The sequence below is a fragment of the Dromaius novaehollandiae genome, chromosome 1, assembly GCF_036370855.1.
Source record: "Dromaius novaehollandiae isolate bDroNov1 chromosome 1, bDroNov1.hap1, whole genome shotgun sequence".
Taxonomy (NCBI): domain Eukaryota; kingdom Metazoa; phylum Chordata; class Aves; order Casuariiformes; family Dromaiidae; genus Dromaius; species Dromaius novaehollandiae.
Window position 1 is genome coordinate 36,985,253 of NC_088098.1, and position 22,439 is coordinate 37,007,691.

Genomic DNA, 22,439 nt, shown 5'->3' on the forward strand with positions numbered 1-22,439 from the left:
GATAAAACATTCCAAAATCTTTGGAAACAAGGAACGTGCTACAGCCTGTATTTGATTTGACAAAGCTATTTTCATACGAAAGAGAAATGTTTAAAGTGCTAACTAGATAATGATTCATCAGTTCTGGCAGAGTAACTAATTTTCATTAACGTAGTACTTAAAAATGTGTGGAATGAACAGCTGGATACCACAGTTGTGGCATGCCACATTAAGTGTCTGTCTGTTTTCCCCTACAGTGATCTCAGTATGAACAACATTACTAAGCTGCCCTCAAACTCCGTGCACAATCTCCGCTTCCTGGAAGAGCTGTAAGTATCATTGTATTCTTGATGGGCATAGTCAGCACTAGGCACATTCCTGTGTTTGTCTCTCATTCTTACTGTGGGAACCAGATAAAACGGTGCAGGAAAGCTGTCAGTCTGACACTTTCGGCACATGCGGAAACACTTAGTTGAAAAAAATGATTGCTTGTGATTCTGGAAATGAACTTATAAAAGAGTTACCGTGGGGCTACAACTTCTCTAAGCAGAGACAGAGCCAAACAAATTAAAATTTTTAAACAAGGGCTGTTTAAAAGAGCTGGATTGGTTTTTGGAAATAGTTAAGCAGCAGGATATTAAAAGTTTGAATACTGGCTCATGTTTATTAAAATTGCAAGTAAAGCTATAATCAAAACCAAAACCTGCTGCCTGGTTCTGCCTATGTCAAGGACAATAGAGTCCACATTCCATAGTATCAAGGCTTCTCGTCCTAATCACTTTTAATTACTGTTTCCCTACTCTTACATTTAGCATCCCTGAAGGCCGAGTATAAAATACAGAATGCTACAGAAAGCTTAGTTAACGCTATCTAGTACGCTCACTGAGGGGAAAAAGTACGCTACAAAAACTAGCTAATCAAGCACAACATCAAAAGAGGAATGCTGGTTTGAAGTGATGGTGACTAATCAAAAGTGAAAAGTGTTGTGTTTTCATGAGACCTGGATTTGGCAGTGACCCTAGGTGTAATGACCTGGGCCTAAAAGAAAATTGAGGTTCCTGAGGAGTGATGGAGACTCTGTAACTGATGCACCATAGACCTTGTGGGAAAAGGCAGGCACCTGCATTTGCATGCATACCTCTAAAAGCTGATTAAAAGAATTGGGTAGGCATGCAGCCTCTTACAAAACATGTGCTTTATAAGCTTTTAAAAGTAAAGGCCCCCTTTTTTTATGGCAAGTTTAGCCGCTAACACACCATAAAACCCACATAAGATACGCGAAGTCATGTTGCTGCCTTGCTTGCAAAGGCACAGTCTGTTTTACGCTATGAAATGGGCGTAGTCCTCTGCAGTTTAATCTCCTTTAGATGGGTATTGCACTTCCAATTTTTAGTGTCCTCACTAACACTCATTTGTATTTTGCCACCTGGTCTTTCCATCTATGAAAAACAAAAACAAACAAAAAAGCCAACCCCCCCCCCCCCCAACTAACCCACCAAACAAAAACCATCTTGGAAATGTAGGTGATAGTGACACTGACTTTGAACAGTACTCCATTTGCAAGCAGGTTTTCCTTTCCTGTATTTTTTTCCCTTTTCACCTCTGTTTTTTTTGGCGGGGGCTTGTTTTTATTACTAGCAGAATTTGCATTTAAAAGGTATCATTTCTTTACTTGCTTTGGTTATCATCATCTGTATTGCTATTGATACAACCTTCAGCTAACACAGATATGGACATAACAAGGAGAGATGTCACACACCAAGTATAACAGCATCAAGAGCATATGAAGTGAATCATGCCAAAAAGACACTGCTTGAAGATTTTTGCATGTTCATGTCTGCTTGTCCAATCTCCTGTCAACTGTAATAACACTCCTAAAAGCTTCTAGCCCAGGGATTTTTCTCGAGCCGTTAACTGGAGCAACAGTTTGAGCTTTTTCTGGAATGAAATTCTCTTAATGCATCAAGCTACCTACAGTCTTTCAATTTACAGTCCAAATTTAGACTACCCAAATAGTGAGAGATGTCACTCCTTGGGAGACTTCTGTCCAAAAATTCTGAAAATGTTCTTACTTTATTCCGGTACTGGGCCTACTTTTTGCTCCTTAAATGTTAAACCATTATCCTTATAACCCTCTGTTCCAAAGTAATTCCAATCCTTCATTGCTGGTACTACCACAAAAATATTTATTTTATTATCATATTTTGCTTTACAAATAAACAATCTACTCCTCCACTATTTACACATAAGCCAGTCATTTCAGTCTCATTATTTTTGATACTGTTCCCTGAAACCCTTCCAGTTTGTATTCATTTTTCAAATAACAAGTAGCATGGAAAAGCAAACCCTTTGGAGTACCCTTTTGAGGTAACTGGTTACCTCTTTTTAACACAAATTCAAACCCATTGTATTGAGAATCTCTTCAGTGTTCAGAGCTGCATAATACAATTCAGTCTAGTATTGTCTAGAAAAATTATAGACAATAGAAAGGGAACTGTTTTTGCAGTTTTGAAAGGTAGAATAACAGCCACAGTAGTTTCCATACTATCCTTTTGCTCATTTCTGAACATATTAAAATAATTTTGCCCATCCAGGTATTACCATGTGATTTTATTTCCAGCTTACCTGGGAATTCTGTGTTTTGTTTATGTGGCTTAGTTAAAGGATACTATTGTAAAATGTAACTTGGCCCATAATGCAAACATTGTAAAAATAAGATTTTATGAGATCTTTAGACCGAAAGCAATGTTTCATGAAATTAAAATTCACCTTAGAAATATCCATATGCGCTTTGAAACAGAATAACAGTAGGAGCTGAAAATGCATTTATAGGTTTTTTTAATGTTGAAAAAAGTGTTAGTAATCACTTGATTATACGCCTAATTCAAAACCTAATAAAGGCAACAAAATGATCCACTGAATTTTCGTTTAGATGCTATGGGCTGGATGTGTGATTTGGCAGTACTGATACATCATTACCCCGAGAGAACTGAGACTTTATTATGAAGAGAGTTAAACTAATTGTTTTGAATCCAAAGAAAGGATGTATAAGCCAGATCTTTTCAGCCAATTCAGACCTTCTAGGCTGAATTTGATTCATTATTCCAGCCACAGTGCAACACGCCTACAGGCACCATTCTTGCAATCCTGATGATCATGTCTGGGCTTTATCCTTAACCAAAAACTTTGGTCACTGAAATATGACTTCTTGAAACTGCTGTATTTTTCAGGTGTATCTTCCTCTAGAAGTGTTGGAAAACATTGTGGTGCTTTGAAAACTGAGCTGTTCTAGCTTCTAGCAAGTTTAGTTCTGAGGAAGAAGTTTTCTTTCTGAAAGTGATGGGCCTTTCAGGCCTTATTTTCTCTTAAAATGCGTATGATGGAACTCCCATGAAGAAAAAAAAAATGCTTCAGCAGCTTGATTATCAGAAAGTGGCTCTGCATGGACTTGTACAATACTATTAAGTGAAATTCTTCATTATAAATTCAAAATAACTCTGCAGATATTTATCAGTGTGACTGGGCCCAGGACTCAACCTCATGTAGAGTTTTTCTAGAGGTATGTTATTCTACAGTATGTTTAGAATGCCCATATTAATAGAGCAGTAAATTAGAGTAATGCATTAAAAAAGGTTTTTCAAAAGTATAACAAATTACCTAGACCACCACTCTTAAAAGCTAAACAGACAACCACATCTGAATGTAGACATACCATTTTGTGATTAATAACACTTCAAAGCATTGCCTGAAACTGTTTTATTTTATAAATTAATTTCTCTATAAAGAATAAGGAATAAAGCCAGTGATTATTTAGAACCATTTGAATCAGACCTAACTACAAATATCTTCAATGAGGTATATCTACATACATACATACATACATATGCATAAAAATATGAACATATACCCAACACACATGTATCTATATGGCTTTAATTTTATTTTTAATTTTAAACACTGAACACTCCACAGATGAGCAAAACTCCAAGTGATTTTTAGTACATTGCTATTTTTCAGAAGCTTAAAACAGGTGTTTTAGCAAAACAGCAAAAAAAAAGGGCTGTATTATTACATTTTTTCTTACCTACAGAGTAAGACAGTTTCAAATAACATCCATTTTACAAAATCAAGTGACATATACACCCTAAACTTAATTGCAAACTACATACAGGTGCAGGAAAGCTTTACTGAGGCCCATGCTATTTCTTAAAGAACCTTGAAAAGGCTTACATACATGTCCAAAGTTTTTCAGATTGCCCATTGTATTATTACAGCAGTTACTCATGCAGAAGTGCCTTTAAAAGTGCATTTTATTACAATCCTGAAGTGCAGTTACAGATACAATACAAAACAGAGACATATTATGTGGACCTCTCCATTATTTGTATGGAAATCCCTTCACACTTCAGAAGTGATCAAGAGGCCACTGCATATGTGAAAATGAAGTCCTAAATTACCAGGCACAATCCATTACCATCTGTTCTTATTTATTGTTTTCCCTTTACCTCTCTTTCTGTTTGCTCTTTCTTTCCACAAAGATGTGTTCAAAGATGTTAATGGGAATTAGGTGTTCTTTTCCCCACTGACTTTGAGTGGGACTGATCTCTCTCCTCATTTACGCCTTTGAAAACTGAGAGCATTAGCTCCTTGAGTTGTGTACAATTTTTTGCTGATACAGGCATATTGTGGCTAGCACTGAAAACTGATTCTGCATTTTTTATTACTATATAACTCAGTAGACAACATGAAAATGCTGCAGCCATCATCCAAAACGTACTGGAGGGTGCGGGGGAATCTTAATTTACGTAAGCATGCATTGGACAGGGTGCTCAAGTACCAGAACCTTTCCCAAATATTAATCTGTATAGACTTGGAAGTGTCCAAGGCAAACAAGAAAAAAAAAAAACCCTGCAACTGTCAAGCACAACAGAATTTTAAAAAGAAGCAAGTATCAACTAGTGGTCTCAAACTGTGTACATGGGCCACCTGATCTCACTTAAGTACCAGTTTTACAGTTTTTGCACAACAGATTTTACTGGGCTATTCGTGATGGAAATTGGCTTATGCCACTTCCCTCGGCTAATGTTTCAAGAACTGTTATTGTTAAATGACTTATGGTCTCATATGTAATTCCAATGCTGCGTACTATCTGGAGCGTAAGTTGTGAATTGGTTTTCTTCACGTAAGTTGTGAAATTGATTTGTTAACTTCAAACATTGATACATGTAGATGTGAACTGTTCAGAATATACCGCTGTGTTTCATGTGCAGTGTTTATCAATGAGACATATCTGTCACCAGCCAGGCACACGGCCAATGGCACATCGTAAATTCCATTGCCCCAAGACAGACTTTGTTGATAACTCAGGTCTGTGGCTCCGCAACTTTGTTTTTCTACAGACAGAGAGGCACAGAAAATCCTTGCTGAGGGAAGTGCACTAATCATTTTGAAGTTAACCATACTTCAGTAAAAACAGTGAGAAGGTATTTATCCATATAATCAATTGGCAGGAATTATGGTAGTTTTCTCCCCTAGTTTTTGCATACACAGTCAGTTTGATTTACCAGAAAAAAAAAAAAAACAAAAAAAAAACAAACTCAACTGCAGCAGATTCCTACTATCCAAGATAACAATTTGTAACCTTTTCATTCACAAAACAAGGACCCTGATGGTTTTGGAACTGTGACTGCCTTTGTTACTGTCATTCTGACACCACTAAACTGAGTAATGACAAAGAACCGTTCCATGTGGATGAGCCAGACTTGCAGCCTCCAAACTGCCCTTTTTGTTGCGTTATGAACAATGACAAGGTGAGGACCAAAAAAAAAGAGAAACAATGGAGTAAACGCCTTATTAAATTAGAGCAGCTTGCATGGCTTGTAGCATAGACAGACAATTATTCTTGGAATATTAATGCAAATTGCAGGGAGCAGCCTGGACACTGGAACTGCTGTGCACCCATGGGCAGAGGGGAAAGGAAAGGTAAAAGCTAAGTGAAAATAGTGAGATATGCAAGTAAAAACAAGAAGCATTCTAGGATAATATCCAAGAAATCCTCTCAGTGCTGCTGCATTACTCTTACTGAGTGTATGTTAAAGTATATTTTCAGCTTGTAGCTTTTAAATGCTTTCTGGAACTTGTAATTTATTATCCAGCAATATTCTTCATAGGAAGAGCTTTTTATGTGTTGCAATCAATACAGATAGTGAAATTATACTTAATTAAACTAAGGTGAAACAATGCTTTATTAAATGCACTATATATCCATAGATCCTGAGACAGGATTTTAATTTAAGTCTTGTACATTCAGCATGCACTGCTGTAGCAACTATGCAGAAATGATTTCCTTTTCTGTCAATGGAAGTTAAGCCTGTTCACAGACTGCTTGATTTCAGTGCAGTGTTGGATGGACATTTCTGATACCTATACTGTTCAATTTTTCGCTTGCTCGGAATTAGAAATAACAAATTCATCCAATAACACATTCATATCTAATTCATAAACACAGGAAAATGACTTCTTATCTCAAAGTTGTTTTTTTGAATTTCCAAACAGAAGTAGCATGAATCTCTCCAGTAATTCTTTAGTATTGATCTATTTTACTACTCAGGGAAGAGTAGTAACTCAAAACTTGGATCTGTACAATTTTTATCCTTTGCTATCATACAGGAATGGCAGTTTTGTGTGAAAAAACACATTTTTCATTACTGTTGGTTTGATCATAGTATATCATATTGCAGTACACTTTAGCCAGCTCCTGTTATCAGTTATTTGTTCTCACCCTTTCTGATGATACTAGCACTACCAGCATGACACCAAAACTATTATCAGAAGTGTAAATGACACTTGGAAGGCCCAGCCTAAGAAATGTAAGCAATATGATCTAACATTTATTGTTCCATCTTGCTGTAAGGCTTAAACACATATTAAGACATTTTAACAAATCTAAGATTATTCTGGGACTAGGCATCTGTGAGAGCACTCGTCAAATGTGGAAATGAAGTTGCATCTCTTACTGGTTGAATCTTTGGAATCTGCTCCTGGGAATCAGCACAGGATTTCCTGCCTAAGGTTGGAGTATCTCCTAGCAATTCACCTTGCTTTGGGCCAGAAGGCAGGTACACAGCTGTATATTTAGCAGAAGGCCACTGTTAGAGGCCTCTAGAAAGCTCCTGGCTTCTAGAGTACTCAAAGCAAAACAGTTTATTCTTAGGGCTGGCCTTGGACAACTTCAGAAAATGAGAGATCTGTGTTCTTTGGTAGTTGTCACATCATACTCTTATCATGCCAGGTGCAGAGAGAATTTCTCCCTTTTATAAGTGGAGATAGAAATAGTACATTTTAGACTACATCCTTAACTGACAAAAATCTATGATCTGTTTTATCAAAGCCAGCGCAAGATCAAATACACACTGCTTTCATTCCAACTGCTTGAGGTCAGCTGGAGTTATTCCAGTTTACACCCTTTGAGAATTTGGCACATGCGTTTTAAAAGGCAATTGGGCCCTAAAGCAAGAGCAGACTGTGTTATATTTGAATTTCTAACTAAACTGTAAGTAGCAATAAATATATTATATAGCACAATTATGACTTGCACACTCCCCTCTTTTTTTTTAAAGGAGCATATTTTTATGTTTTCTTCTTTGATCTCTCTGATCATCAGAATTTTTAATGTATCATTTGACCCACATTTCTTTTTATATTTCTATAATGGTTACACTTTTAATTAAGATGACAGACTGAAATATAAAAAGATAATTAAAACCCACAGTAACATTTTAATTCCTAGTCTAACAAAGTAATTCCTCAAAAACAGTTTGAAAGATGTATGTCAATATCATCCATTAATTAATTAATCAATAACACAATAATTAATAATGCATTAATTCATATGTTTCTATTGAGCAGGCCCAAGAATAACTACTAATAAATATCTAATTAAACACTTACCTCAAGTTGAGTTTTAGGTAAGTGCTTGATGAGTATCCATATTGTCAGATTTATTTTAATATAAGAAGCAAGAACATTTCATGTTACCTATTTCTAGATGTATATGTAAACTGAAGAAAATTATGATGATAGATATACACATTATATATTGGCTTTATATTCATATAGTTAGACTAAATATATATGTATGTGCATGCGTGTGTATCTCTGGTAAAGGTTGACAGGAAACAAAATTGAAGCAAAAGATTCAAGATCAGTAATTCTTCCTTGTACAGAGGCAATTTTTTTTACCCAGAGCAAATCATTTGAGAAAAAAAAAGTTGTAAGTGTATTTTCTCCTGTTATATTTCCACTTTGTTCCTCCACAAACTGCTGTTTACTTTATTAGAAATGGAGATGATAGTTACAGATTGATACTAATACTATTGGAACTACTACTAGGAGAAGAGGTAAATTATTGGCAGATACGATACTGAGATATGATGCAGATATGAGTCCTGACATCACGGTGTCAACACAATTTTCTGCACAGACATCAATGGAACTAAGATTTCACAACATATCTTTATCAGTTATTCAGAACAATTATGGCAGGTGAAGGGAAGGATCAGGCTTTCAAGAAATAATTTTTAAATTACAAAACAGAATTATCTATATATTCTTTCTTATCTTTACCCGAGGCATAAAAAAAACCAATCCACAATTATACAAATTTTATTGAATATTCCCAAATGGTATACTAATGTTCTAGCACCAAATTCAGCAAGGTTAGTACCACGTAGTAGCAGAACTGTCCCAATTAGTAGGTCTTTCTTGCTGTGTCAGGCCCTCTGCATGTTCAGTTTCTGTTCAGAAAGGCAGCATTTCTCAGAACTGTGACTCTGCAGGAGAGGTCAAAATACATAAAAGGGATGGACAGATGAGGAATACTGAAAGGAGACACCAGACAAACCTTTTCTCTTAGCTCTGACAATAGGCCATGAATCTGACTTGCAGCACTGCAGCTATTGCAACATTGAAATTGCCAGCTGAGCTGAAGAGTGTTGAAACATCTAATAAACTGCTGCCATTTGAAAGGATAGAAAGAACATGCTTTTCTGTCAGCTCACTTATTTATATCTTTTAGAAAAAAATATGCAGTAGTATAAAAACTTACCTTGTGCTTAAGCCAAACTTTGCCCGGTATCTTCCCTTCATCAATGGCAACTATCAGGTACTGACGGAAGCTTATGGTGACCCTTCCCCATAAACTCTTCCAGCCTCCATTGATTTGGGTCTTAATTTACAAGATTGATGAGGCAATATAGGTGAAATATAGACCTGAATTAATGTAGCTCCAAAAATGAAAAATCAGAAATACTATATGCTTAAGTTTCTCATTAAAGAGCTATGATACATCTAAGCCTGAATTTATTTAATACAGTATTTTGAAAATAATAAATCTCAGAAATGCTGAAAATAAAAGAAATAATTTCTAAAATTTGAAATTCAAAGCTTGTCCAAACAATAGGGGCCCACCATTTGGTTATGTAAGCACTATAAACAAGCTAGTTCATTCCTGCTCTCAGAAATCATTAACTTAATGCTGGACTGTAGAGACAGATAATACATCCATCCTCATCTGTTCAGGGAAGGGGATATTTACCCATCCAGACTGAAATCACTACCCAAAGTCCACCCAAAGTTCAGTAAAACTACTGGGCAGCTTCCCTCAAATAGTTCAACGTGAAAGAAGACCAAATACCTGAAATGGAGGAGAGAAAATCGTTGGCAGATACCTGTAGTGTCAACAAAGGGGTTGATTTCCCCCTATGCTGAGATTGAGAAGTACAGTAATAGCATGAAAAAAAAAAAAAAACCCACACAAGGAAGGCATTAGAAATTGTCAGGAACAAGTAAGCCAAACTGAATGAGCTTTGCAGCATGTCTTAAAGAATTGGCCTGCTAACTTTCATCCAAGAATATTGAAAGAATTAGCCAATGAGCCCAATGAATCATTACTGATGGTTTTTACCAAATATCACAACACTGTGGAATTCTGAAGGACTGGGAAATTGCTACTGTTGTGCCATTATTCAAAAGTAGCTTCATGGAGTGTCTGAGGAGTATATAGGTGATTAGCCTGTCTTTGGTGTCAAGGAAAATCATGAAAAGGGTGTTGTGGGAAAGAATTTAATAATGGTAACATACTGAAGGTCAGACAATATCATTATATAGAGAAAAAAATTGCCAGCAATCTACCTTTTGTGAGATTGTTGATTTGCTTAGTAAGAGAAGTACACAGACATACATGTATTTTGACTTTTGTGCTGCATTTGATTTAGCCTTCTACTGAAATATGTAGGGATACACCAACAATGGTGAACATGATCCTGTGGTGCATAAGCAGAGGAAAATCAAATAGGATAATTAATCACTGTCTGCAAAATGGATGGTGCTCTTTCCAAACTGAAAAATATTCAGAACAGAACTGCAAGAATGATTTGAGGTTTGAAAAACTCAGAAGGAGTAAATACAGAAGCCTTATCTACCAAAAATAAGATTAACATGTGGTTTGATCTGTTTGTATAAGACATATTTTTAATTACTGACAAGCTGTGATCTAAAAGGGAAAGAAGAAGAATATAAAGCCAGGGTTGGAAACTGAAACAAAGGAAAAAAAAAAAGGGGGGGGGGGAAGAAAAAAGGGAAGAAAATTGTGACTCAGTTTAGCAGTGCAGGTAAATATGATTTGGAACAGTTTAGGAACATGGCTTACTAACCCTCACTTACAACTGTCTATCAGCTTCGGTTATTCCTCTGAAAGGTGTTGGGACTGGCGCCATGCTGAGGGGTCTGGCTCTTAGAGTGGTATATTGTGGGTGGCCAGTTGATCAGAATGGACCTCACAGTCTGAATGACAAGAGTTTACTCTGGCAAATCTTCTCCTGAAGACAATTTGACAGAAAACCTGGCCACCGGAAAAAAAAAACACAGGGGAAAAATGTTACATGGAACAGTTTTAGCCATCAAAAATCAGTTCAAATACAAGCCAGTGCAGTGCAGTTCCATTAAACTACCCTGAATATCAGTGAGATGTATACCACGTACAGATATATGTGTGTCCCTATGTGTAGGTATCGCTTTTTAAATGTATTAGGTATATATTACAGGAACCATAAAAATGTTTTTAGTATTGTTATGACAGTCCATTTCCAAAAAATTCTGAAAATTAGCTGTAGCTTACCGCAGAAAGACATGGTGGTGCTCTGAAGCTGAAACAACATTGAAACAAAACATTAAGGCTGCATAGGGTCCAGTTAAATTGCCACAGTCCTGCATTTGGAATAGGGAGGAGCATGCTTGGGTATTGCCAGAATCCTTCTTCAGGAGGTCTTAAACAGGTCTGATTTTCTTAGTTAGACACTTTCTATAAAGAGTATTCTAGTCCAAACAGGAGGTATGAACATGCAGTATGTTTGGCAGTTTGAATTGTGACAATGATGGAAATCGCTGCAGCATAAATCACTTTTGTCTATCCCTAAGTCAGCCAACATTAAAGAGGAATGGTGGCCTAAGAGAGCACTAACTTGAGTCTTTGGCACTAACTTGAGTCTTTGGAGATACAAATTTAGTTCCCTGCTCTTTATCAAGCTTTCCATGCGGCACTCAAAACAGGCATTTACATTTGAAAGTGAAAACCTAACACCTCTACCTGCATTTTTTTCCACTAAAGTTTTGCACACACACCGCTTGCTGGTTCAGCTCATGTCCAGTCATGTCAGTAAAAATAACAGACCAAAAGGGTGCTATGCAGTTGAAGCAGTCCTTAGTGTCTTTAAAAAATCATATCATAAACTGAGATCAGTGCTGGGCAGGTCCCGAGCTGCTGCTATTCTGTGGTCCACAGATGGCATTTACTTTGGGTGACCCACTCTGGCATGCCTAACCTAACACACACATACTCAGTCAAGCCACAACCAAAAAGTTATTGCCATTTTCATTCAAAATGAAAACTGAAGTCGGAGAAGCCCTTCACATGTCTAATGTAAAATAAACTCAGCCTTTGAGTACCTCGCCTTTGAGAAAGACTGAGCCAGGTTTGAATCTTTCATCTGCCTGCAGGAATTCAAATACGCATGTCCAATTCTCGGATGAACGTCTGCACACGAGACTCCAAAGTACTCCAGACTCAGAGACAAGCTCAGCAGCTCTGTGTGAAGCTGAGCCACTCTGCAGAACAGAATTATATTCATTGAACAGGGAGAGGAAGAGCTACCTTCTATGACTAACAGGTTACATCACTTGGCAGGTATACGTGTACAGGGAAGGCCCTTTTCCACAAATTGAAAATACCTCAATAATCTTTAGAGCTGGGATCTAGAATAAAATTTTCTTTCTCTCTGGCCCAAAATGCTTTTGTTTTTTTCTGTATGAAAGGGAATATCTCAAGAGGAGATATGCCCGTGACACCTCTCCCAAAGTAGTTTGAGGCAACTAAACTCCAAAGGAAGACAAAGTTTAAGGTCCAGTCAGTTCCAGTTCTTTCAGATTGCAGTTCCAAGCACCTGGTCTTCTCCATGAACAGTATAACCAAGCCCGGTGCCTACTTCAGTGCTGTAGATTCCTCTCTGGCAGCTCAGCACCTAAGGCATTTTGTGGATCTATTCTGTTAGTCTTTCCTCAGGGATCAGATGCCAAATCAAATGTCAACTCTGTCATCACATCAGCTGGTCTGTGGTAACTGTCTGTAATTTTGATATGAAGTATCTTAGCTGGTGGGAAATATCAAGTAATTCCACTCGGCTTAATTTGGTCTGCAAATATAACAGGGTCAAGTCATATCAACCCATATTTGTTGCCAGCTAAGAGCAGACCCTAGGGCTCTGCTAACAGAGTAACTTGACTGGGAATCTGACCCTTACCAGTTAGTTTTCTTGCTGTGAAACAGGTATCACAGCATATTCCAGCTGGACTGGAATGTAAGGAGGCTAAATGCAAGACACTCTGGGATTGCACTGATGGGGGACTTCCAAATGCCATTATTTCGTATTAAATATATAATCTCTTTCCTAGGCACAAATCCTAGAGAATGCATTCTTTTTTGGCAAAGTAACATACTTTACAAAGGTATTTGTTGTACTTACCCATGTCTGTAAATACTTTCAGGCATTCTGAGAAGGAAGGATGATGCAATAGAAGTGGGGAAAAAGAACCCTACAAATTTTAACAACTACACTTTTTGCCACCCTATTATAAATCTGTTCACAGGTAAAAATATGAATCCACCAGTACAGCAATTTTATGTGCACTTACTGTAAAATGAACTGTGGTCATTAGTACATGGACATATTTTGATAATATGTGCAAAAGAGTTAAATGCACAACTGAGTTCAATGTGCACAGAAATCACATATGCACAATTCCAAGGCTGTATGCCTGTAAGTCCGATGATGCTAATAGTAGTCACTATATCTATATTTTAGTTACAGGGATTGCTCTAATCCTTAAAAAAAAAAAACCAATATGAAGAATTAGACTTTCATTCTAACCCATAAGCTTGATTTATAGCAAAATTGCATTTTGTCTCTGCAGTCCAGCTGCCAGTAAATCAACTGTACAGTTAAGAACTTCTCTTTTTTTTGCTTTTAAAAGTGTATTAATGACAAAACAAGGCTCTTAAACTACTGCCACTGGCATCAGTCATTCAAACATAGCTGTGTTGCACTTTTTAACAACCAAATTAACTCCACATGAAGAGAAAAAGTATAAAGTATTTACTCTTTTTTTCTTTTCCTTTTTCAAACTCTGCAGACGTCTTGCAGGAAATGGGTTGACATACATTCCTAAGGGAGCATTTGCTGGCCTTTTCAGTCTTAAAGTCCTGTAAGTAAACTGTGTGTTGTTTGATATATTTCTGATTTCCTAAATGCTCCAGGGAACTAACTAGTGAAGTTTTGATCAACTAAATTACATACTTTGATCAGTTCATTTTGAACAATTCAGTTGAAGTGAAGATTAATATGAACATCACTAAATCTTTGCTTTTTCATATAGAAAGTATCTTAAAGACAAAGGTTTGAAAACATTAATGTCATTCTAAAAACAACTTACTCATCAAGTAGATATCTCTGTACAATATCAAAGGTAAAAATACAATTAATAGTTTCTTTAATTGCCTCATAAGTTCTGAGTTCAAGTCTAAAAACCTTAGCGGACTTTTCATGATCACATAAAATTGAGGGTAGATTGTTCTTTCCTTTTATTGAGAGCAGGGGAAAAAGTAATTATCATGGAATACTATGTAATTTAAAATCCAGTTATTTCATATCTAGATCTTATTCTTTGAAGATACAATAACTGCAAGATAAATTATCAAGCATATGACTAAAATATGTATTATTTAGAGTAATAAGATTGCACATATTGTTACTCAAATTATTAGCAGGCCAAATCTCACTGTGTTTATACTTGATGGGATCTTTGCCTATGAAAAGATCACAGAAATTGCTTTACTACCAGAAATGCCAACCTGTTAGTCAGTGTCAAGCCAATCCAGATCCTAAAGTAAGAGTGTACAGAGCTCTACTGAACGCCATCTACTCTTAAGTTGGCACAGCTGTAACTCTTGTTGGCCTAAGGAGCTTTCGGCCTGCCAAAAATGATTCTGCTAGCAATGTCACCTCATGTATGCCTCATTTGGAAGATGGCATATACTTCTTCAGCTTTTTTTTCTTCTTTTTATAGAATCCTTTTATATTTGTAGGAGTTTGCCCAAACAAGGATATTAGGCAGTACAAATGGAAGCCCCCTCTTTCTCCTCACAAAGTGATGCCTCATATTCTAAGGGAAGAAAAGGTGTTATTGGAGTGAAAAATAATTTTCAATCTTTGCAGGCTAAATCATGTAACAACTTCAGAAAGATTTTGGGGGGTTATTGCCAGCAACCTTTATTTTCAGAAAATTAATTTCATTGGGAAAAATTCAGCACTCTTTGCAGAGCTGAAATTTCATTCAAACAAAATCAGAAACTCTTCACACAGTTAAAAGTCTGCAGCATTTTCTTGAGTTAAAGATTTCAAGAGTTGATCCTTCAGAGCCTTCTCAGAATGAGAAACTGAATGACTTAATACGGGAAAGGAAATCGATACATAAGGATGACAATTTCAGAATCAGTGGAGGCAATTAGGAGCTCAAGCCCTGCTGAAAATGAGTAGGATTTATTCTGTTAACTTCCTGAGCTGCTGTGAAAATTCTGCTCAAAGCTGGTGTGTAGCTGTTAATGAAGCTAATATGCTACAGCTACTTGTTTGCTTTAAAGAGATTTAGCATTGTGAAAGAAGTAGGGGAATGGAGTATTTGTGTACATTGTTTCTTTGTAATCTTAAAGTACAACAAGAAAAACAGGAGGTAACCTTGCAAGAAAATTTGCAATAGGAAATAATTATCTTTACTGTGTTGGGTCTGGTTTTCATGTTACTCTAAATGTAGGATGCTGCAGAATAACCAACTACGTCAGGTTCCTGCTGAAGCACTTCAGAACTTGCGCAGCCTTCAGTCTCTGTGAGTATACTTGATACGTCAACTTGTAACCTTGTATTAACAATAATGTATAAGATTACCTATTAATTACCTCCTTAAAGTGCTGAAACAACTTTTTGTTTCAACTCTATTTGAAGCACTTTTCATCAGAATTGTAATTTCAGTTAAACATCAGAAGTGACTAATTTCATTCCAGTAATTTTGTGACATTGGCAGCTGCTTTACAACGTTATAAGATGGTTCATGGTCCGAGAAAATGCTCCTTGCCCTGCAATATTTTCTGTCTTTCAAGAATATGATCCCTTGAGTTTTTCCCATGAAGAGAATCCCAAATGACTCCCTTTTTTATTTCATCTGGTGTAATTTTTTCTTTTTAACCAATATTGAAAACACTATTAACTCATAAAACAGTGTACTAGAGGATGCCTAATTATAGTCTGCTTCAGGCAGGTCTCCATATTTATATTTCTTGACTGTGCCATGCTGACTCAGTCCACAAGCTTCAGTTTTAACAGAACTGCTGCCAAAATTCCTAGACCAGGAGTGAGGATTGGCTGATTAGTAGTATGGATGAAATTATTTTGATGAGCTTCTGCCCTGTAATGTAAGAATGGTTGTAGCAGGTCATGCTAAAAGCTGACCTAGACCATTATCCAGTCTTGAACAGCAGATGCCTAAGGAAAAATAAAAGGTCAGGTAAAGAATATGATAATACTTCCTTGGTATCCTGTCCCAACTGCCAGAGATTTGCATTCAGGGACTCACTGAGCACATAGTGGTTTCTTAGTTCTTGAAGGATTTTATTGCATGAGTTTGAACAGTTTCTTTTTGAGTCCATTTAACATCCATAATTTTCTGTAGCAGCGTATCTGCTGATCAACTAACTCTGCAATGTGATAAAGCACCTCCTTTTATTTACTTCGAATTTTCCACTGTGTTTGGTGATGCCTAAATGCAGTATCAGGAGAATGCGTGAATAGCTATTCCTTGTTGATGTACTCCAGATTTTATAGACCTCTGTTTTATCTCCATTAGTCATGTTTTTCAGTCATAGGCTGTTGAATTGTTTCATATGTGGGAGCTATTCCTTTCTTTTGGTCATTCTTGTCACTCTTCCCTGAACTTTTTTCCCCATTTCTCTTATATTGCATTTGAGACGATTCAAAGGGGAGATCAGACTTGCACAGGATATTGAAAGTGCTTGCATGACATAGATGTGGCACGATGATGCTTTTTTGTTCTCTTTTCTTTCCTATTAACTTCACAGACTTAGTGTTGTTTTTAACCATTGCTGAACACTGAGCTGTTGTTTTCATACTTATTTATTAAAACCTAAAGACCTCTTTTTGGCATATTAATAGCTACTCAAGAGTTCCTCATATAAGGTTGGGATTGCCTTTTCCCCAACTGCATTGCCTTACATTTATCTACCCTGAAATCCATCTGCCATGTTATTGCTTGGTCAATTCAGCATCATGAGTTCTTTCCACAGCTCTTGCAGTTCTCGTTTTGCATCCACAAGATTGCTCTTGCTCTCTCAATGCAGGATGCAACAAATAGATTCTGTTTCTGAATTATCCACAAATGTTCATTGTTGCCTGATACAAAAATAATAGGGGCTAAATTTTCTAAAGTATCTGCTAATCTTGAACGTGCAGCATAAGATATCTAGATGATGGAAGACAGGCATGCAACTTCTTTGTAAGCAGGAAAATGACAGCTGACTCTGCTCTGTGCTTTAGCTGGCCACCTCATACTTCCACAGAATTATCTTGAAATGTAGGTATTTTCCTAAAAAGTTCCAAGATCCTAATGTAGAAGTCATTAGAGAAGTTCAAATATCTGTCACAAAAAATGTTCCTACAGTATGTACTAATCAGCAGCCTCACAGGTAAAAGTCTGACAAAGACAAGGATACAGCAAGCATGAATACCACGCTATCCAGTCTGGTCAGTCGAGATACATGTATCGGTGGGAAGCATACTGCGTTGAACATGCTCTCTTCTTTTTTATGTGTATAAAGGAGATCCACCAGATGGTTAACCTCGTTTACATACATTCAATTCGGCCAAAATCTTAAGAACAGAATTAATGAAATGAATTGATTTCCAGCAAAATTGTCATTTGTGTGCAACTTACCACTACACACACACATACTATACCGTATTACCTCCCAGGTTTTTATGTCCTTCTTGAACAAAAATTACCTCCTTTATACACAAAGTGTTCGTTAGGGTTCCTAAAGGTAAAACAGCCCTAAGAATTAATTATCTTATAATTGTTATTTGGTCAGTGCCTTTTTTCTTTATTGACCAGACACAGACTGAAATATCTGAGTCATATACTTTTGAGGTTACAGATCTTCCCTTTGATCTTTTAAAAGTCATGAGAAAATGCTGGTCTAGTGACTGTATTAGATTTTCTTTCTGCTAAACAAACAAAAAAATCTTGCTGAGATCACATCATTCTATACACATTCTGGACCAAAACACGATAAGCCAAGCAAACAAGAGTTCCTTTGTTCCTCTGAAAGAAACTGTTGAATTTTCAATACAGTTTCTAAACAAAATGATGGTCTCACTCATTCTTTGTTGCAAATATCTTTCCCTGAAGTGAGGAAGAAGCTGAAGAAGTAAACTGTAGTTTATGTAGTCTGTGTAAAGGACTGATATCCTGTGACAGAATCAAAACAGAGGGAGAATAGTAATGGCCAGTAGAAACCTTTAAACAGCTGTGTAGCAGACCCAAGATAGAATGATATGGGTTTCTACAGAAAAGCTACTAGCAGCTGAAAGATGATCAGTGGCAAAAGAGACCTCTTTGAGGAAAAGAAAACTATTATTCTTTTGTTTGCTTAAACTAGGTTGTGGCTGTCAGATAAAGGTGTGCAGAGATTCAATTTCTTGTTTCATACAGTCGAGTAAATTTCTGTTCACAAGGTGACTCTTGCATTGGTTTCTGTTTTACAATAGGAATTATTTCTTGAAACCTTTGAAATAACAGGAGTGTTTTCAAGAGTGTAATTAAGAGGTTAAAAGCCTTAACAAAGGCACATCTTCTGTAAGACAGCAAGTTCTTGTATTGATTATGTTTAACTATATAGCCTGGCATGATTTGTGGAAGCCTCATTAACCTTTTTCCTCAGGCTAGAATAGTTGCAAAAAGAGAGAAAAAAAAAAAGAAAGAAAGAAAAGAAAACTGGTGACAGAACTCAAAACTCACCCTTTTGTACTTTTCACCCAAGAAAGACAGTCATGTAGAGGGACAAGTTATACTAACTGCCTTGTTGCCTTAATTAATATGAAGAGGACTGTGTTAAATTAATTTTTATATAAATATAATTGTACATACACATGCACATACAGATCATACAGATTTTCCGTGATCACTCATAAAACAAATTCATCACAAATTTTTGCACAAAAAGGTATTTCTGGATGATGTTCCTTCCTTATCCTTTCGGTCCAGGCTCAGCATTGACAGTCTAGGTATCAATATTGACAGACTAGTTGATGTTAGATGGCCTGTGATACGTAGAGCACTAATGTATTGCAAAAATGAGCAAAAGTTCCTTCCTCTTTCTCATCCAAGGTATAATACTACTTGCATGCTGAATGGATTCATATATATTCATAAATTTCTTAAGGCTTAGACTTTCTTAAGACTTCGACTATCTTTAAAAATAGATCGCTCTTCTTCAGGCAGCAGACATTATTTAATAAATACTATAAAATGAGAAATGGGCACAAAAAATAAACTAACCAAAAAAAGCCAAGGATTTGTTCATTTCATCTTGAGCAGCAAAAATTTGTGAGGAAAACCTGAATACTGCTGCCTTCAAGCAAGCAAAGGACTGCATGTTTTATGTAACTGAAACAAAAATAAGAGTAAACAATATTAAAATCTTCTCCAATTCTATAAAAATCTTTGTTGTTCACTAGTCAACAGTAATGACATGCTGCTTGGACAATGATTGTGTAGGACTCAGATTCCCTTTATGGCAGGAGGATTTAAGGAAGTAACCAGAACAAGTTGGTTTTTAAGATGTGGTTATCTCCAATGTCTTTAACATATTATATGGGCTATAATTTTCCTTTGAAATCTAATATAAATACAAATTATCAGGATTACTGGCTGTAAGAATGGAAATTATATTTATTTCTATTAAGCCATAGAGGGGAAAACATGTTCTCAAGTACCATGACTGAAAGTGACCAGCATATAATTACTGATGTGTTGCAACTTAGATCTTGGCAGCAGGGTTTGAAGTGTCACTTGAATGCTGTCTTCCTGGTCACATTCACCTTCAGGAAAAATATTTCTTTAGAACTGACTGTAAGTAGAGGGTCTGTGGGTTTTAGGTTCTCAAGCTCCAATATCTCCATTCTTGCACACTGCTTTTTAAATCAAGAAAGCTTTTAATGATTTTGAATAGACCTGTATAGTTCAGCAACATTTTAGATACCTATATTAACTTATTTTTCAAATACAGTTATTAACAGCTTGCTTTATGGCCAACTCTTTTCACTAAATTTATGTATTTGTTTAAATAAATACCTTTTTTTCCTGTAGTGTAATTCTCTTGTCATGTCTATGCCAATTCTGGTACATAAATGATGTCATTATAATTTAAGCATTTTATTTTTGAGCAAGAAGGATTTGTCAAAACAGGCAATGACATGTCAATTATTTTTTTAAAAAGTTTGTTCCCTGAAAGTGTTAACACAAATAATTTTTTGTTACTAGGAACTGATAAGTTTGCAGATCTCCGTTTGTAAATGTTACTAAACAAAGGAAGAAAGTGTGATTAACATTGGTGATGGAGAAGCAAACCTTCTGCTCTTCTGCTCTTTTATTGCACTGTTGTACTACAACGCTTTGCAGTGAATACTACAGATGAAGCTTCACTCCCTGTTTGTTTTCTTGTTCAGACAAGCTGCTAATGAAAAGCTTTTACTGTTGCTTTGTCGGACACAGAAATACCAAGAACAAGAACACATCAAGTAGTATTTCACTGTCCATATCCAACCAGTCATCGAGGACATTTAAAAGCAAGCATTATTTACAGAAATACACATCACCTGCTTTCATTTTTGTACAGTTTGAGAGGACTTTTACTGTAATAATAGAAAACAGGGCAGAATACAACATAGCCCCTCTTCCAAAGAACTGGAAAGAGTTGATAGACCATCTTTTCTTCCTTGAAACCCGAAAGTTTGATTTAGTGTAGCAAATGAATTTGACTTCACAGGTAAGAAGATATGAAAATAGTGCCAATGAAATTTGTTTCAAATTGCCTAATGGAATTTTTAAAACACTAAAATTTTATTTTTAACATATTTTGGTATCAGGTGGAGCACATGAAAGTGACACAGGGTTTTACATAAAAGGTTACCTGGAAATAGTCTAGGACATTCTTAGTCATTGCCTGGATAGAACAGGTCAGAAAATGGATTTTTCATCTCCTTCTCCTTCCAAATACTTGACGTTTCAAGAGAAGTTTCCATTCTGAATCAGAGCAAAGAGTCGAAGGTTTCCATGGAACAAACTTCCAAAATGCTTCCAATCCAGTCTTAAAATAAAAAGGACTTTTTTTCAGAAATGCTAACTTTAAACTATTTTTTCCAGTTCGATGCTTGTGCTAATAAACCTGATTTTTAGTTAAAAATCAATGCTTTCCTGTAAACACAAAATTACTTTGAAATCATGTTGTCCCAAGAGAATCGTTTTTCATGAAAAGAAGATCTTTAGCTAAAAGAAAAGAACTTTAGCTGTGGTTTTCCATTGCACACCCTATGATAATGAAGCCTGCAGAAGGCATTATCTTTCTTAGGAAACCCTGTACCTCAACAGTTACCCACAAACTCCCTGAGGAGGAATTTCCAACAGTTTAAATCAAGGTTGTGTGCACTCGTGCATGCATCAGCACACATATGCAAAGATGTCTCAAAACTCAGTATTGCAGCCTCCTTATTTTATTGCGTGTCTTGTCCTTTTGAACTATTAGAGCCCTAGAGCACAATAGACACTAGAAGAGGGGCTGAAACATGGAGCACTAGTACAATGTTGGACCACCCCGCTTGGTTTCAGATGCTTTTCTGGTTTCATAGGCAGCTGGGAGGAAGACGAGTTGCAAGGATCCTTAAGGTCTCTCTGCCACCATTTCACTTGGGTGCAGTCCCTCATTCAACCAGCCATAGAGTCAGGTTGTTCTCAAAGTGGGGTGCAAAGAGACTGATCTACCAGCAATTCCAGTCCACTGAGTGATGTTCTGTTTCATCCAGGAGAATCTAAGAGGCAACTGACTCCCTTCTGTCTTCTGAGCAGCTTTATAAGAGTTAAAATTTTTATCGTGTCTACAAGAGACAGACAGATTTCTCAACATTGGAACCACTTAGCAAAAATCTTCCTGCCTGGCTGAGCCCCACCTGGATATGTATACCACATGTGGGAGAAGGAGCAGCTACCCTGGGAATGGTAAACAAGGAGTGGGCTGACCTTATGTTTCAGAGGAGATCCTCCAAGGCACTGTAAAATGACACTGTTGCTACAGCCAGTCCAGCAAAGCAAACAGTGCTTCGGAGTGCTCCCAGGCACTGTCCATGACCATCTGTAGTGCTGCACAGTCAGCACGGTCCCTGGCACACTTTCGGCTCGTGCCAACTAATGTTTACCTGAACTGTTCCCCAGGGTCATCTGGCAATTCGCACGCTCCTGGACCCTCCCCGGTGAGCATTCTGCACACAGCCACCTTGTTAGGGAGGCTAGGAGAGGTCACTAGTGCAATATGGGCCTCTCTGAGCCATCTGGCCACAGCACCTGGGAGTGTTCTAGGCACACATAATGCACTAGGATAGGCACAGATTGTGTAGGGTATTCAGCCAAAGTCCCAGGATAACCCAGCAACTCCTGCTGGCTCCACTTTTTCCCATCTTTGGGGATTCAGAGTACCCAGTGTCAGAGCCGGTCTTAGCAGGAATATAGCATTG

The 22,439-nt window shown here is 36.9% G+C and overlaps 1 protein-coding gene across 1 annotated transcript in view; it reads left to right on the plus strand.

Moving 5' to 3' along the window:
• The window catches only part of LGR5 (leucine rich repeat containing G protein-coupled receptor 5), a 102,433-nt gene that overhangs the window by 37,411 nt on the left and 42,583 nt on the right, over positions 1–22,439 (plus strand). The window contains exons 2-4 of the mRNA XM_026100352.2: positions 237–308; positions 13,723–13,794; positions 15,400–15,471. Of these exons, the coding sequence (XP_025956137.2) occupies positions 237–308; positions 13,723–13,794; positions 15,400–15,471 (216 nt within the window). The remainder of the gene's footprint in view (positions 1–236; positions 309–13,722; positions 13,795–15,399; positions 15,472–22,439) is intronic.